This window comes from Oscarella lobularis, chromosome 18 (genome assembly GCF_947507565.1).
Source record: "Oscarella lobularis chromosome 18, ooOscLobu1.1, whole genome shotgun sequence".
Lineage (NCBI taxonomy): Eukaryota > Metazoa > Porifera > Homoscleromorpha > Homosclerophorida > Oscarellidae > Oscarella > Oscarella lobularis.
In genome coordinates, this window is record NC_089192.1 from 1,293,185 (window position 1) to 1,309,054 (window position 15,870).

Sequence of the window (15,870 nt, forward strand, 5' to 3'; positions counted from 1 at the left end):
ATATACGACGCAGCTCTCGCGAACGCGGCGACGCGACTTTTCGTCCAACTCTCTTAGACCGCTTCTCTCTTTTATGCTCGGACTAAAAGGCAAGGAGAGCTCACAGTAGATATAGAGTCAGATGACCACCTTTGATGATCGATGTGCCACGCCAAAAATAGTCCGCTGTCCAAAACAGTCTGGCGGCCTATTTTTTGGCAACCAAGCCATGATCCGGTCTTTTTAAAGAGACCCGGCGTAAGGACGTCTGCGTTTGATGGTTTCCAATTAATTAATTAAGGAAGCCAGAAGCACGCGGCGAAGATACCGACTCCTTCTTGACCCAGTTCATTTTTGGTAGGACCGTGGTCAATCAGGAGAGGTCCGGTTTATTTTTGCCATGACATCCCTTGCTAATGTATTTTTGGACTGGTGGTTTACACTCAGACGTACATCCGGATGGTTTATATATACGCCAACCATAGATGTAAGAGTTCATCTATGCGCCAACCGAAGTCCAACCAAAGTCTAACCAGGGATACTAGATACTAGTATCTATCCAGGGATACTAGTATCTAGTATCCCTGGTCTAACATCAGAATGACATTTGTGAAAGATCATAGTTTACATAGGTGATCAGCGAATTCGTGGCGTAGAAACGATGAAGTTCTATGCACGCCTCGACGTATGCCTAATGCAATAGCGTAAGGACGTGGTTGTCTCGACAACTCGAAAATGTCTGCTACATAATTAATAGATATTGCTGTTTTTAGCGAAAGCAGCCACCGAAGGCGTGTGAACCTGTGTGCTTCTACCTCGAAATAGTCACCCAGCATTACCAATTGAATTCACGCATCCCGTAAAGGGTTTGCGTCTCAGTCGCTTAAATTCAAGCCTGTCGTCTTTCGATGTTCACTTCGACTACTCGTCCTGGCAATGAATGTTCGAACGCTTCTTCTGCTAGTCTTGACTGGAGAATTCACCTTCTCCTGCGTGCCTTCGACGAGCACTCCTCCAACTGACGGCACCGTTGCGTCTTCATCGAGCGGCGGCGGCGGCGGCGGCGGCGACGACGGCGGCCGCGTTTCGCCTTCAACGAGCTCTCCTTCAAGTGGCGACACCGTTTCTCCTTCCACGCCGAGTACTACTACTCCTTCGAGTGGCGACACCGTTGCGCCTTCAACAAGCGATCCTCTAATTGTCGTCAACGAGTGCGATTCGGATCCGTGTCTAAACGGCGCTGCGTGCAACGATCGACTAGGCGGATACGTTTGCGACTGTCTTCTCGGTTATATAGGCCCTAATTGCGAGATAGATGTCGACGAGTGCGATTCGGATCCGTGTCTAAACGGCGCCAATTGCATTGATCAAGTGAACGGTTATTTTTGTGAGTGTACTTCGGGTCACTTCGGCATCCATTGCGAGACGAATATCAACGTCTGCGCTTCGCAGCCTTGTCAGAACGGCGGCACGTGCAGCGATCAACAAGGCAGTTATGTTTGCCAGTGTCCTCTCACTCATACGGGCATCAATTGCGAGAGAGAAATCAACGGGTGTGGTTCATTTCCTTGTCAGAACGGTGGCATATGCATCAATCAACAAGGCAGTTATGTTTGCCAGTGTCCTCTCACTCATACGGGCATCAATTGCGAGAGAGAAATTAACGGGTGTGGTTCATTTCCTTGTCAGAACGGCGGCATATGCATTAATCAACAAGGCAGTTATGTTTGCCAGTGTCCTCTCGGTTATACAGGCATCAATTGCGAGACGAATATCGACGAGTGTGCTTCGTTTCCGTGTCAGAACGGTGGCACGTGCATTGATGATCTCGCCGGATATACTTGCCAGTGTCCTCAGAGTCATACAGGCATCCATTGCGAGACGAATATCGACGAGTGTGCTTCGTTTCCGTGTCAGAACGGTGGCACGTGCATTGATGATCTCGCCGGATATACTTGCCAGTGTCCTCAGAGTCATACAGGCATCCATTGCGAGACGAATATCGACGAGTGTGCTTCGTTTCCGTGTCAGAACGGCGGCACGTGCATTGATCATCTAGCCGGATATACTTGCCAGTGTCCTCAGAGTCACACTGGCAACAATTGCGAGACTGATATCGACGAGTGCGCCTCTTGGCCTTGTCAGTACGGCTGCACGTGCATCGATCAACTATCCGGATATATTTGCGACTGTCCGACCCCTACGCCAACGCCAACGCCAACCACTACTCCAACGCCTTTTGGCTGCGAGGGCTGCAACTGTACAGCTACGGCTACAGCATCGGGTGCGGCGGTTACCACAGCGTTGGCGACGGCGACGGCCGCTGCCGCGGTAACGGCGACGGCTACAGCTACGGCAACGGCTGCAGCGACGGCAACTGCGACGGCAACAGCGACAGCGGCTGCGGCTGCATCTGCAACGGCGGCGGCTGCAGCAGCGGCTGCAGTGCAAGTAACGGCTGCGGCAGGCGGCAATTGTCGCTGTGGCTGTACGGTGACAGTAACAGCGATAGCAGTCGCAATTGCGAAGGCAAAAGCCACTGCGATAGCAGCAGCATCAGCGGCAGCGGCAGCACGTTCGGCGGCAACAGCATCGGCTTCAGCTAGTGCTACGGCTTTCGCAGCTTCCTGTGCAGTGGCTAATGCAAGAGCAGAAGCTCAAGCCGCAGCAACAGCAGCGTCGGATGCTATAGCGCAGAGCGGCGGTTGTTCGGCGGAAGCTTCGGCAGCGATTTCAGTTTCATCTTCGGCGATAGCAGAGGCACTAGCAGTTGCCGACGCAGCAGCCTTTGCAGCGGCAGAGGCTACAGCAGTAGCCACAGCAGTAGCCAAGGCAGCGGCAGCGGCAGAAGCAGCAGCAGCGGCAGCGGCAGTGGCGGCCGCGGAAGCTGTCGCCGTAGCAGGAGGCGGTTACGGCTATTGCTACACGTACGGCTACGGCTACGGTTACTGTGAAGGCACCGTCATTGTCGTGACACGCGCACTCAAAGCCGTAGCTTTTGCTAAAGCAGCGGCGGAAGCGGGTGCTAATGCCGCAGCGGAGGCTACGGCCGTGGCTAAGGCAGCAGCTTCAGCGGGAGCTAGCGCTACGGCTCTAGTATCTGCTTCGGCATTTACAGGAGCTTCCGTGTCTACTGCAGTGACAATAGTATTGGAAGCAGCTGTAGGGATCTCCGACGATGATTGTACTGCGGTCGCTACCGCATCGGCCAGTGCAGCGGCGTCTGCTACTGCATCAGTGAAAGCAACAGCATTAGCGATTTCCACTGCGTCCGCATGTGCTTCGGCAGCCGCTTCAGCGGCGGCAGCAGCTTCAGCCGCAGCGTTTGCGTCGGCTACGGCATCCGCAAGGGCTTTCGCGGCGGCTATAGCGGCGGCAGACGTTGTTGTGGTCGGCAGCTATGTAGGCTGCACCACAGTCGTTATCACGGCGGTCAAAGCTGCAGCAGCGGCTATAGCAGCAGCAACGGCGGCGGCTACGGCTTCCGCTACGGCAGCGGCGTCAGTTACAGTAGCAGCTACGGCGTCTGCATCGGCATCGGCAGAAGCTACGGCAGCTGCGGCTGTGTTAGTGGAAGCATCTGCATCAGCGCTGGCTGCAGCAACAGCATCGGCTACGGCCGTCGCTGTCGGAAACTGTGGCCCAACAAAGGTAGCGACATCTACAACGGTTTCGGCGGGAACGGAGGTTGCGGTGATTGCATCGGTGACAGCCAAACTGGCTGCAACAATCTCGACAGCAGCGTCTTCCACAGCGTCTGCTGCGTCTCTTACAGCAGCCGCTGCGGCTGCTTTCAGCTTCAGTCGCAGCAGTGTTTCCATTATCGACAACGTTGCAGTTAACGCCGGAAAGCTAAACGTGTATTTCTTCTCGTACTTCAAAATCTCTTTGCTGCATTGCAGCGACGTCAACAAAGACATCGATCTCCTATTTGTTATGGACAATTCCGGCAGCATTCCTTTCGGTGATTTCGTGAAACAAAAGACTTTCGTGAGCAGAATTATCGACCACGCTCTGACCATTGGATGCCACGCTTGCATCCGCGTCGCCGTCATCACCTACGCGCATCATCTCAAAATAGAGTTTGATTTTGACGCCCATTCGATAGGAGCGACTCCTCGAGCAGATCTCAAAGCGGCCGTTATGTCTATTGCCTATGTAGGCGGTTGGGCTACGAATACTAAAGTAGCCTTAGATATCGCTCACACGCTTTTGCACGACGTCAATAGAGGAGCAAGAGTCGGAGCCAAGAAGATTGTCTTTGTTCTGAGCGACGGGCACTCCAACTTGGGCGGAGATCCAAAGTTTTCCGCGGCAGTACTGAAAGCGGACGCCACCGTTATTGCTATGGGAGTTGCAAACTTCAGATCGGTGTCGAGTCAACAGGAGCTGAGAGACATCGCCACTAGCGACGATCACGTCTTAGTGTTGAATAGTTTTGACGATATGGAAGACATCGTCGATTACTTCGGCTCAAGTATGCGTAATAGAGTTTCTTCACACGGTCTTTGTTACATATATTTTGTTTGCCCTTGTTTAGAAGCTCGTTGCGATTTAACGGACTTGGCAAAGAATCGACCTGAAGACTGGAATTCTATTAAAGACGGTTTCAAGAAGCTGAAAAAAGACGGTGTCATCAACGACATGGCAGCCCTTCATGCTCAAACGTTTCGAAGATTCGGAGCTTCTCACAGGTAAAGAAAAATTTATATTATTCAATATTGCTTTCATGTTGTTTCCTAGTGGCGCCGGGTTTCTTCCGTGGCATCGCGCCTTTCTTCTCATGATCGAACGCGCTCTGCAAATCGCCCAGAACGACGACGCCTTACGCCTTCCCTATTGGAACTGGACGAGCGAAGACGTCAAGACGTCGAAGATATGGGACGATCTCGGCGGTGCACAGAACGGCGTTTCGACGGACGGCTTTTGCGTCAATACAGGCGACTTTAGAAAATCCGTCTGGCACCCGGATCCCTCCGAATGCATTACGCGAAATATGATAACGCCTAGCCCGGGTTCGTCTCAAGTGTCCCAGTCGGCATTAGACGCCGATCGCGAGTTTCTTTATCCCTACTCGTTATTTCGTCGAATAACGGAAGGAGGCGGCGGTCGTCACAACACCTTGCACGTTCGTTTTGGTGGATTGGAAGCGAACATGGCAACGGCTGTATCACCCCTCGATCCTGTCTTTTACTTCGTAAGAAAAGAAAACCTTTCGATATTGTTCTTTTAATGTTGTCTTTTTTTCTTCTTCTAAGCATCATTGCTTCATCGATCTTCTCTGGTTTGATTGGCAAAAGCAGTGGGGCGAAGGCCCTGAAAACTATCCGGTCGCAGGCGAAGTGTACAATCTTCGTACGCCAATGCGACATCTGACCGCCGTCTACCCCGGTACGAACAGGCCTCTCTTGTCCAAGCCGGACTGGATTCGTCCCGTCAACTTGCTCAAAATCACCGACCTCGGATACACGTACGACTCGTCCGGATCGATATTTCACGTCGACCGGCGCCGACGCTCGGACTCGACCGATGCGGATCAAATTCATTCTGCCCTTCTCAATGGCAGCGCTTTGACGGACAGTCAAGTCCAACAGCAGGAATTTGACGCCCAGTGCGGCTTTCTCAGCGACTCCCTCGATGCTTCTCAACTCGACACGTGCATTCGTCGCGGAAAAACGCCCGGCGTTCGTCTCGCTTCCGGTCCGAATCAATTCGAAGGTCGAGTCGAAGTTCTTTGCGACGGCACGTGGCACGCCGTCTGTGACGACAATTGGGACGACGACGACGCCGAGGTCGTTTGCGGTCAGCTCGGCTTTTCCGGCGGCAAAGCGTACAACGATTCGGAGTGGACGTACGAGTCGAATGATAATCTCGCGACGAGTTTCGACTGTACTGGAAACGAAGAACTGCTTCAAGACTGCTCGCACGATCACGTCGACGTTTTCACTAATGCAGCAGCCGGCTTTTGTCCTTACTACGGGTACGCCCAAGTGGTGTGCGATCCAGGCAAGGAGCACTTGTCGTCACGCTTTATACACGTGTTATATTATTTGGTTTGTTAGGTGTTAGGCTATCTACTATTGGGGACTCTTCCGGTTACCTTCATGTGTACAACGCTGCCCAGAAAGTGTGGGGTCCCGTGTGCGGCGCACGAAATTGGGGAAAACGTCATCATTCAGAAGCGTGCGAAGCAGCCGGTTTTGGTCCTTCGGCTCTCGGAGTCAGTCAATCGTCTACGTCGAAACCCATTTTAGAAACGACGTACGTGGGATGCCTTTCCAGTGCGAGAAAGGCAATCGATTGCAGAGGAGTCGAGTGGGACACAGCATCGTGCGACGACTCGACGAATGATCTTTACGTCTCTTGCCTCGACTGTACGTATGCAGTTTCCAACAGAAATAATGTCATATAATTAGTGTGCTTTCTTTTGTAGCTGTTCGCCTTGTTGATGGACCTAGTGCTCGTGAAGGCCGAGTCGAAGTCTTTCATCAAGGCGTCTGGGGCTCGGTGGGTTATCTGCTTTGGGACGAAGATGATGGTGACGTTGTCTGCCGTCAATTGGGGTATGCAGAGGGTGCAGAACTGGTCTACTATCAATCGTTTTCGGCCGGTCCGAGCATCGTTTGGCTTGATCGCGTTCAGTGCACGGGACTGGAAGCTTCTCTGAATAAATGTCGCCATTCTGGATACGGCGATGCTTTGTACGACGTTCAGCGTCGGAGTGCAGCCGTCAAATGCAAGCCATAGTGCACAGGCTTTGTCGCCACAGGATTTGTCTTTTTGTTCTACACGCATGCGCTTTTCTGTCTTTCACTGATCTCTGGGGCTAATCCCTCAGTCTGCAGCAAATCTCAAGTCTATGAGTGAGCGTTTGAGTATCTACGCGATGCGCCACGCGTTTTAGTGCATCCGTGACCGTTTTCTCGCACGCGGGTCTCACTGCTGACCATCATATGCGGTGTCCTGCTTGTTTCGTCAGGTCTTCTAGTCGATTCCACGCTCTATGACTAATCCCTCGGTGTTGTTTATCGTCCATGAGTTTCCTAATGATCGTCACTCACCTGCCGGGCCAGTGAAGACACCTACAAACTTGAGTCTGTCTACAAGAAATCAGAATAAATGTGACGTCATATCCTGCCAGGTTCATAGAGAAGTCGATTGAGTAGCAGTCCTTTTCTGACACAATACCGATATGGACACATAGAGGGACCCAAGAATTTCTATGACCAATTCAATTGAACGTAAGTCGCAGCTGTAGTTAGCTTAGACACATACATACGGTACTCCTCCTTACTCGATTTTCCTCTGTATTATAAGCCTCGATCGCGCGCGCGCACTTGGCAATTAGTTGTTAGGAAGTGCCTGAATAAACTGTAATTATTCCTTCCTCTTCGAGCTTCCGGCGAAGTTCTGATTCTGACGTCAAGTTATGAGTTGTACCTGGTTGAGATTCTTCTTTGTTACTGTAATAGTGTCTGTATTTGCCTTCCTTGTTGAGCCCATACCCAAACACATTCACCTACGTTTAGAAGTCAGATATCACGTTGTTTTTATTCTTTGTATACTTACCTTGTTGCAAACGTGAACAGCCAAAACTAGAAGAGTGACTCCGCTTGATGGAATCTTTGTATTGCCCGCCATCCACTTTTTCGTACATAGATACAAGTCCGGATGAATTATAAAGATCTGTGAGCGCATTTGCTTTATCGGTTAGCCAGTGCCAAGTTGTGCGTGCCGGCTTACATCCGATTGTTTAATGGAAATTTTTGACCGTGCTCTTCCCGCAAACTCAATTTCCATCAGTGCAGATGGTATAACGAGTATTTTGTTTGGTTTGCGATAAACTTTAGCTGCTATGCGAGTGTAGAGACTTTGAAACGTCGTCTTTTTGCCAACATCTGCTTCATATCCCTTCGTCATTGCGTCGTTCATTCTAGACCAATATTACATATAGAATATATATACATATTGCAAATGACTTCTGAATGCACTTGCCTTATGACGACGTCGTGGCTATCGATAATGTAACCGTAGTTAGATCCAATCATGTTATCGGAATTACCGACTACAGCACACGAAATTCTTCCCTTCTCCTTTCTCCACTGACCAAAAATGTCTACACTCGAAACTGCTTTCAAAACGCGTACAGAAGCCTGAAGAAATGTTTTGTCTGAGAATTGATCAATTTTTGTGCTCTATATAATTAACGCAATGAGCAAATTACGCCTGGTATTTCTATTGCGTGATATCAACTAGCACCCGTGTCGCTTCAATGGATTCTTTCGATATCGGTGGATCGCTCCGAGACCAAGTCGCCTTCAAAGCTGCATCGTATCGATCGCAAAACCATTTGGAGCGAGTCAAAATGAGGCCTAGATAGCGTGCAGACAGCTAGCGATATCGTCACGGTGGTTCTTGTCTCACCACACCGCGAACGATTTTCGGACAGCGGCGTGGCGGGCGACTTCCAAAGATCGATTAGCGGACGATTTGACTCGGATGAACACTCTCTTAGTGTCAGTTTGTATATGAGGACAACGGCCAGGCTCAAGGTGAAACAGACCGATAGAGGATAAAGCTTCCTTGGGAGAGACAAGCCCATTGTCTGAGCAGGGAGAGAGAGAGAGTCGATAACGAGACGTTGTGGAAAACGAAATAACTATAAATAGCCATTGGGGGGTCGAGTTGTGAATGGTGACACGTAAATTTCTCATTGCACACAGAGGTATAGAGGCTGCAAAAAAGTACAAGACGCCTAGATAGAATTTTGGCAAGTACTGATGTGGGGGGGACTTCAGTGATTAAATAAATGTCTGCTTAATTGCTTTCGTCTTAGGATTTAAATTGTTTTGCTTGTCTTGTTTTATAGTTGCGTGTTCAGCCAGTGGACGGACTTGACATCTTTCAACGTGCATGCTCGCCAACAGAAGTCTTCTGAAAAACTCATCAGCGAACCATAGCACGTAGAGCCTCTATTGATAGGGAGTCTCGTGAGAAGAGGGAACGAAACACTACTTTCTAGGAAAAGACACAGCAGAAAAAAACCAGCGTGCAGATTATCTGTCCAGCAATACGTCAAAAGAAAAAGTGTTAGTTCTTGGAACAGACGGCGGCGTTAGCGTTTTTGAACAATATGTAACCGTAGGTCAAGGGCTTGACTACAATTGGAGACTCTCTTGATTGAGACATGCCTGACATGTCGGGAAGTTTGCCATCCTTTCAATAGTTAGGTCAGTTTATGCAAACTGCAATAAAAAATTACCTGAAGCTGAAGAATCTTGTTGTTTAGTTTAACTGTTGAAGATTGTAGAGTTCCCTCTTCTCCAGAAGAAAGATGAAACTAGAAGGTCAGGGAGGCTGTATGGTGAAAGGAAAACCAAAATTCTATCCGACCTCTTCTCGATCAGCTTGATCTCCAGAAAGACCCTAGTGAAAGAGGGGTTGAATCAAATAGGGTGAATATTAGTATTCAACTCAACTGACCGCTATTGTAAAACTGAATGACGTCGAATTGTTGATATTTAGAAAAGCTGTTGTGACAGCTCCAGCTTCAGCCGCCTTGCAAAAGAGTCAATAGAAATATCTCAAACAAGAAATGCACTGACTCTTACTTCGGGATTACTGCATGCTGCGTATACTCGAAGATCGTCGGATATGTTTGCTTTAACTTGCAGAAACTAAACAGGTATCCCAAACCAATTTTCGAACGAATCGCTTATGTACCTTCATCCCCATCAGGCGTTTGAACAAGAGTGCAGTGAAGTAATCTGGATACGGATCGGTAGTGTTTTTGTTTAGGAGCTACAAACGTAGAAACGACATTGGCTAAGAGATACGAAGTTCCGTGCTCGTGTCAGGTAAAGAAGAGCATACTTCGTAGTTGCCTCCCACCAAAGTCTGCCCTGTTAACAAACTTTTTAGATGGTACATGACAGCCGGTGAAATTTAGAATTACTGCAGAACGCTTTTTGATTCTGAGATGCAACAGAAGCCAAGGCGTCCTAAAGCAAGTCGATAATATCTATCAGCGTAAGAGCTCGTCTGACTCACCAAATACCAGAATCCAGACAGGAAAGTGTTTGTCGTTCCATTTCGACCGCTATGCCATGCAGCTGCCGTTTCTCCAACCCCTTCAGTAGTAATATCTAGCTAAGTATAAGTTGTAAATAAGGTCCTACATCCTTCAACGTTTGGAGCAGTTTCATTTATATCTTTGCCTAGTTTGGCCTACGTGAACACTCCAAGTGTTTGGAAATCTGAAAAACGCGCTCAGTATACAGCTAGAGATCCTTCTTTGTTAAGATAGCTAGACGTAAGGATTTGTTGAGGCAAATGGGGATCAAGGCCGTATCCTAACCACGTAGACACCTTTCAACTTAGTCATAATCAAACTAAACACTATGGCGTTACCAGGATAAATATGATACGTCGAAGCGTTCATGGCGTATCCGGCTTTTTGAAGCAACTTCTTTAGAAAATCTTCATTTGGATTCTCGTCTAAAGAAATTTCACATAGGTGATATTCTCTTTCAGTCCAAATGTTGTTCCAACCTGGGCCTATCAGCCACGGACGAGTGGAAGAATCGGGCCAAAGTTCATTAATCATCTGCCTGAAGCAGACGACAATACATGTAAGTTTATTTAAATAAGTAGCGTGCTCCTGTACCTAATAGTAATGTAATCATCAGCCATGTACGACGGGTCGATCTAATTTATTTTAATTAATGAATTGAGAACCGCGTACGGTACGGCAAGTGCATACTTTTGACTGAAGCTCATTTCCAAACTATGAAAGAGAATTTGACGCACGGTCACGGGGCATATGACTCTGTACCTCGAAGCCGTACACGGGAAGTTTATTTTTGGCTGTATACTCCAACAAAGCTTGAGTATTCGTGGAATCAAAATGTGAAGTTTTGTTCTTTCGTCCGTACATGGCATTTAATCCAAAAACCTTGGAATAAATAATTTCTTGTTTAGAAGTAATTAGGATAATGTAACTCCACCAGTCTGATTTTAGCTGCCTGACAGAACTCAACCAATTCGTGCCATCTGTCCATTGACATACAAAACCCCTTTTTATCAGAGCAAACGTGCTTGTGGAAAATCAACAAAAACGAATAGACCTACTGGCTTGCATGGTGAATGAGTTCCAACGTCATATATTGCCTATAGTCAATCCTTATTTTTCAAAGACTTACTTCTATGAAACTCACAACGTCTCCTTCTGAACCGCCCTAGCAAATAAGTTTGGAAGACTGTGGAAGTATGTACTCATGCAGTACTCATTGTACCACTCGAAGATGACCTGGCGACAATTGACTTGCCAGGTATACAAGCTGCGGATTTTTCAAATCAAGCACAAGCACGCTGCTATTGTACCAAGCGGGACTCTCTTCACTGTTTAGATGCCAGTCAAAATTGAAGCTGACGTAGCCATCGCTCGTCATTCCGATTGCATTGTTAAAATCAATGCTCAGCTCGTCCGCTCGAGCCGCAGAGAGGAAAAAGCAAGCGAGAAGATGAGTAGCGAACGAGCTCATGAAGGAAACACAATCACGTGCCGCTTTGGGAAGCTCACGTGCTTCAATCCTCTATTTAATTGGACCATCAAATCGTAAGTCATTAGCTATGGCGTAATACACACAACGCAGTACTCCTCCTAACTCGAATGTCCTCGGTATATAATTATTATGAGCCTCGCATGCGCTCGGCAATTACTTGTTATGAAGTGCCTGAATAAACTGTAATTATTCCTTCCTCTTCGAGCTTCCGGCGAAGTTCTATTTCTGAGGTCAAATTATGAGCTCCACCTGGTCTAGTTTCTTCTCTGTTACTGAAATAGTGTTTGTATTTGCCTTCCTTGTTGAGCCCATACCCAAACACATTCACCTACGTTAATTAAGAAGTCAGATGTTTCTGTGAATCATGCAGCCGCTGTTTCTTTCTTGTGCATACCTTGTTGCAAACATGAACAGCGAAAACTAGAAGAGTGACTCCGCTTGATGGAACCGCTGTATTGCCCGCCATCCACCTTTTCGTGCATTGATACACGTCTGGATGAATTATAAAGATCTGTGAGGCGTGAGCGCAATGCCTTATCGGTAAGCCAGTTCCAAGTCGCGCGTAGCCCGGCTTACATCGGATTGATTGATGGAAAGTTCTGACGATGCTCTTCCTGCAAACTCAATTGACTTCAGTGCAGAAGGTATAACGAGCACTTTGTTTGGCTTCTTATAGAATTCAGCTATGCGACCGTGGAGACTTTGAAACGTCGTCTTTTTGCCGACATCTGCTTCATATTTCTTCGTAATTGCCGAGTTCATTCTAGACCAATACATAGAATATATATATATATATATACATATATATACACACACACATATGTATATCACTTCTGAATGCACTTGCCTTATTACGACGTCGTGGCTATCGATAATGGGACCGTAGTTAGATCCAATCATGTTATCCGAGTTACCGACAACAGCACACGAAATTCTTCCTTTCTCCTTTCTCCACTGACCGAAAATGTCTGCACTTGAAACTGCTTTCAAAACGCCTGGAGAAGTGCGACGAAATCTTCTTTCTGTGAAACGACCAATTTTTGAGCTCTATAATAACGGAAAGAGCACATTACGCCTGCCCTTTTGTTTGCGTGACAACTGCACCCGTATCGCTTCAATGGATTCTTTCGATACCGGTGGATCGCTCCGAGACCAAGTGGCATTCAGCGCTGCATCGCATCGATCGCAAAACCATTTGGAACGAGTCAAAATGAGACCTAGAAGATAGCGTGCAGACAGATTGAAACACGTACAGTCTAGTTGTAGAGCGATATACGGTATCGTTGACTCACGTACCACACGTCGAAGGTGGCAGCATTTCAGTTGATCGCAACGCTCTCTTAGTGCCAGTTTGTATATGAAGACAACAGCCAGGCTCAGGACAAAACAGACCGATAAAGGATAAAACTTCCTTCGGAGAGGCTTTCTCATTGTCTGCACACGAAGGTCACGAGACGCGTGACGTAGTAATACTAGTAATACATAGCACCTATGCGGCGCCTGAGAAAAGGGGTTCCTGCGTGCGATTTACCCCGCTACATCTGCTACATCCTCCGCGAGGGTTCGGAGAGTTCGGTAGAAGTGAGCTAACACTCTAAGTCGTACAGCGAAGCGATTTTAAGCATGCGATGTGGAGTGGCATGCGCGAAGTTATATCGCACCAATTTCTCGAACGAAACTCGCGCCGGTTCATGCAAACGCGCACGTCTAAAAACGTTAAAAAAGAGGAGGAAGTCGATCGTACAGTAAAAAAGAAGAAGGAAAAAAAGAAAAGAAAAAAAGAAGCGAGGCGGAATTGAACCGGCGTCTACTCTACCGGCACTGATCGCGCGCCATATCTACCCACCTTTGTATATACAAACACCCATACCTACGCACTGCACCACGGGAACCACCACACCAACCACCGATCGCTTTGCATCGCGTTTTATATCGCTACCGGGATATAAGTGGGTTATCACACGGCTTTCTCGGGCGATTCAGGATTTATCATCCCGACACCCGAGGGAGAGGCGAATCCCGTATCGCCCTCGACGCCATGTGATAACCTATATGTATTGCCCATAGTTATTTCTTATTTTGCAAAGACTTGTTTTATGAATTAGACTCGCAACACCTCCCTCTGAACCGCCCTAGGAAATAAGTTCGGAAGCTCGATGTAGTCGGCGTGGAAAGATGTCGATGCTGTTTCCGACGTACTCGATGCAGACGTCGTCCGCAAATTTAAAGAATTTTACGACGAAATCGAGATTGCTGATATCAAATTGAAAGATCACGCGTTGCAATTAAGCTGCCCTCTTGAGCGTCAGATCAAAGAAGACGGGCGACGAAAAACCAATTCAAGCGGAGCTCGATGATTTTGAAAAATCGTCTCCGTGTTCCCACGAGAATATCCAGTCTTTTCTCGACGAATGGAAGCCCAAAGTCCAGGAAAAGATAGACGCCTATCTTTACTTGCGTCAACTCGATGTGCCCTTTCTGCAGAAAAACGAAAGCCTTCGAAGCGCCATCGATAATTCTGACGGCGATCTCTGTTTCTCAGCTACACAAAAAAACGAAAAGCGTCTGAAGCTAACTATCTCATGGTCGATTTTGATCTTCACCCCGACTTGAAGCATGCAGTCTTCAATGGTGATGTGGTACAGAAACGGCAAATTCGTGCAGTTCGGTAAGAACCGCGAAAAAATTATCAAGAACTTCGTTGCAAAATCGAATTGAAACTTAATTCAAAGCGAATTAAAGTGAGACGATTGCGTGAAAGCTGATGTTCTGGCTGATGTTATTTTTTGTCCTGCTCTTTTTGCTTGTTAGCGCGCGTCCACTGTTGTCGAATCGTGTGCCGTTGCTCGTTGATCAATAGCTTTGCATTGCAAAAAGCGTTTGGCAGGCCTCGAGAATAAGCTCTTATTGAGAAGAACGAAGTGTCTGCCTCCCTGAAGGAACTGGGTAAACAAAGACGACATCGAATCAGCCCTGTCGTTTCTGGTATTTGGTGGGGAGCGCCGGCCGTCATCACTTTCTTCGTCGTTGCTATAGCAGCAGAGAAGATGCTTTGGAGCTCTGCGAGAGGTTGAAAGCGTGGCTAGCTGGCTCCCATTAGAATTCGTCCAAGACTCAAACAGGATGTCATTTAGATGACTTCATCTCAGCCATAGGAAGCTCAACTCCATAACCTGGGCCTATCAGCCACGGACGAGTGGAAGAATCGGGCCAAAGGTCATGAATCATCTGCCTGAAGCAGACGACGATACATGTAAGTTTATTCAATAAAGTAGTGTGCTCCTATTACCTAATAGTAATGTAATCATCAGCCATGTACGACGGGTCGATCTAAATGGTGAATGAGTTCCAACGCCATATATTGCCTATAGTCAATTCTTATTTTTCAAAGACTTGGCTTCTATGAAACTCACAACGTCTCCTTCTGAACCGCCCTAGCAAATAAGTTTGGAAGACTGTGGAAGTATGTACTCACGCAGTACTCATTGTACCACTCGAAGATGACCTGGCGACAATTGACTTGCCAGGTTTTTTCAAGTCAAGCACAAGCACGCTGCTATTGTACCAAGCGGGACTCTCTTCACTGTTTAGATGCCAGTCAAAATTGAAGCTGACGTAGCCGTCGTTCCGATTGCATTGTTAAAATCAATGGTCCGCTCGAGCCGCAGAGTGGAAAAAGCAAGCGAGAAGATGAGTAGCGAACGAGCTCATGAAGGAAACACAATCGCGTGCCGCTTTGGGAAGCTCACGTGCTTCAATCCTCTATTATATTTTTGCTTCAACTGTGCAATTTATTTAGACCATCAAAACTTATGTCAAGTGAACCAGTCTCCTTGCCAGGCAGACAAAACAAGGCTAAAATCACGCATCAAGCAATGATATTTGCAAATCCTTGCTTCTATGCTGCCTTGACCAAAGTGCTCTCCGAAACTATGCTTGAGCATATTTTCTGAGGCAATGAGGTGAAGATGCAGCCTGGAAAACACTGCAGAAAAATTTATGACGCGCGCTAATTAATTAAGTGGGAGTTGCTCCAAAGAACCCTCCAAAGACGGAATTGCAGCTCTTAAGTAATCGAGCGCTGCCAATCGGCTCCTCTGTTTGCTGCTGCTGGCGTGAGAAAAACACGTAAAATTTATGTGCAATTCCACGGTATCGTTTTTTTCTTGCACGCACTCGCTTGTCGTACGTCATTTTCTCGTAGAAGAGGTGTCCTAACTGTGCACGCTTTTGGAGCATCTCTATGTGCCCTACTGATCGTAATTATTACCTGATTTACCTGCCAGGCCAGTGACGTCACCTACGAACTTGAGTCTACACGAAAATC

At 47.6% G+C, this 15,870-nt stretch overlaps 3 protein-coding genes and 3 long non-coding RNA genes across 10 annotated transcripts; 3 read left to right on the plus strand and 3 right to left on the minus strand.

The window, feature by feature from the left end:
• Window positions 1-269: 269 nt before the first annotated feature.
• Window positions 270-6,847, plus strand: LOC136197838 (uncharacterized). Of its 2 annotated transcripts, none has more exons than XM_065987673.1 (8): window positions 270-466; window positions 603-683; window positions 753-4,456; window positions 4,520-4,673; window positions 4,723-5,176; window positions 5,238-5,985; window positions 6,042-6,353; window positions 6,413-6,847. In XM_065987673.1, the coding sequence occupies exons 3-8, from the start codon at window positions 916-918 to the stop codon at window positions 6,724-6,726; spliced, it is 5,523 nt and encodes a 1,840-aa protein (XP_065843745.1). In that variant the 5' UTR covers window positions 270-466; window positions 603-683; window positions 753-915; the 3' UTR covers window positions 6,727-6,847. The 2 variants fall into 2 exon arrangements, with proteins under 2 accessions (XP_065843745.1, XP_065843746.1); XM_065987674.1 differs by having other exon boundaries at window positions 612-683.
• A 424-nt stretch (window positions 6,848-7,271) lies between these two features.
• LOC136197882 (uncharacterized) lies at window positions 7,272-7,905 on the minus strand. The gene is made up of 3 exons (XR_010672624.1): window positions 7,723-7,905; window positions 7,549-7,665; window positions 7,272-7,498 (listed from the first exon to the last, which is right to left on the minus strand). It is a non-coding gene; the product is annotated as an uncharacterized lncRNA (long non-coding RNA).
• Window positions 7,906-8,251: 346 nt separating this feature from the next.
• On the plus strand, window positions 8,252-10,675 carry LOC136197877 (uncharacterized). 3 transcript variants are annotated; one of them, XR_010672617.1, is made up of 10 exons: window positions 8,252-8,531; window positions 8,593-8,704; window positions 8,849-8,942; window positions 9,002-9,068; window positions 9,125-9,209; window positions 9,269-9,326; window positions 9,387-9,434; window positions 9,505-9,664; window positions 9,718-9,836; window positions 9,901-10,675. It is a non-coding gene; the product is annotated as an uncharacterized lncRNA (long non-coding RNA). The 3 variants fall into 3 exon arrangements; XR_010672616.1 differs by having other exon boundaries at window positions 9,269-9,434; XR_010672618.1 differs by lacking the exon at window positions 8,593-8,704 and having other exon boundaries at window positions 9,269-9,434.
• Window positions 8,968-11,535, minus strand: LOC136197858 (uncharacterized). Its single transcript, XM_065987719.1, has 20 exons — window positions 11,274-11,535; window positions 11,196-11,216; window positions 11,110-11,148; window positions 10,986-11,054; window positions 10,814-10,933; window positions 10,742-10,765; window positions 10,646-10,686; window positions 10,531-10,589; window positions 10,390-10,476; window positions 10,258-10,331; window positions 10,158-10,206; window positions 10,030-10,109; window positions 9,935-9,980; window positions 9,853-9,881; window positions 9,703-9,780; window positions 9,591-9,656; window positions 9,463-9,537; window positions 9,373-9,405; window positions 9,242-9,319; window positions 8,968-9,195 (listed from the first exon to the last, which is right to left on the minus strand). Exons 1-20 carry the CDS (start codon window positions 11,520-11,522, stop codon window positions 9,070-9,072), a joined length of 1,443 nt encoding a protein of 480 aa, XP_065843791.1. The 5' UTR covers window positions 11,523-11,535; the 3' UTR covers window positions 8,968-9,069.
• LOC136197867 (CMP-N-acetylneuraminate-beta-galactosamide-alpha-2,3-sialyltransferase 1-like) lies at window positions 11,527-13,527 on the minus strand. Its single transcript, XM_065987730.1, has 6 exons — window positions 12,840-13,527; window positions 12,648-12,760; window positions 12,391-12,590; window positions 12,120-12,306; window positions 11,938-12,054; window positions 11,527-11,871 (listed from the first exon to the last, which is right to left on the minus strand). Exons 1-6 carry the CDS (start codon window positions 12,859-12,861, stop codon window positions 11,704-11,706), a joined length of 807 nt encoding a protein of 268 aa, XP_065843802.1. The 5' UTR covers window positions 12,862-13,527; the 3' UTR covers window positions 11,527-11,703.
• Window positions 13,528-14,387: 860 nt separating this feature from the next.
• On the plus strand, window positions 14,388-15,789 carry LOC136197878 (uncharacterized). 2 transcript variants are annotated; one of them, XR_010672620.1, is made up of 4 exons: window positions 14,388-14,612; window positions 14,678-14,796; window positions 14,855-15,292; window positions 15,343-15,789. It is a non-coding gene; the product is annotated as an uncharacterized lncRNA (long non-coding RNA). The 2 variants fall into 2 exon arrangements; XR_010672619.1 differs by having other exon boundaries at window positions 14,855-15,789.
• The last annotated feature ends 81 nt before the right edge of the window (window positions 15,790-15,870 follow it).

Excerpts from the sequence above, each read along its gene's own strand:
- LOC136197867 (XM_065987730.1), bottom strand. The coding sequence starts at position 12,861 with ATGCTGCCACCTTCGACGTGTG. Across the intron at positions 12,307-12,390 it reads AGCCACGACGTCGTAATAAG|AATGAACTCGGCAATTACGA; the intron begins GCAAGTGCATTC and ends GTATTGGTCTAG. Across the intron at positions 12,055-12,119 it reads TTTCCATCAATCAATCCGAT|ATCTTTATAATTCATCCAGA; the intron begins GTAAGCCGGGCT and ends CACGCCTCACAG.
- LOC136197838 (XM_065987673.1), top strand. The coding sequence starts at position 916 with ATGAATGTTCGAACGCTTCTTCTGCTAGTCTTGACTGGAGAATTCACC. Across the intron at positions 5,986-6,041 it reads CCAAGTGGTGTGCGATCCAG|GTGTTAGGCTATCTACTATT; the intron begins GCAAGGAGCACT and ends TTGGTTTGTTAG. Across the intron at positions 6,354-6,412 it reads TTACGTCTCTTGCCTCGACT|CTGTTCGCCTTGTTGATGGA; the intron begins GTACGTATGCAG and ends TTTCTTTTGTAG.
- LOC136197858 (XM_065987719.1), bottom strand. The coding sequence starts at position 11,522 with ATGAGCTCGTTCGCTACTCATCTTCTCGCTTGCTTTTTCCTCTCTGCG. Across the intron at positions 10,766-10,813 it reads TTCCCGTGTACGGCTTCGAG|TTTGGAAATGAGCTTCAGTC; the intron begins GTACAGAGTCAT and ends TCTCTTTCATAG. Across the intron at positions 9,981-10,029 it reads TGTCTGGATTCTGGTATTTG|GACGCCTTGGCTTCTGTTGC; the intron begins GTGAGTCAGACG and ends GACTTGCTTTAG.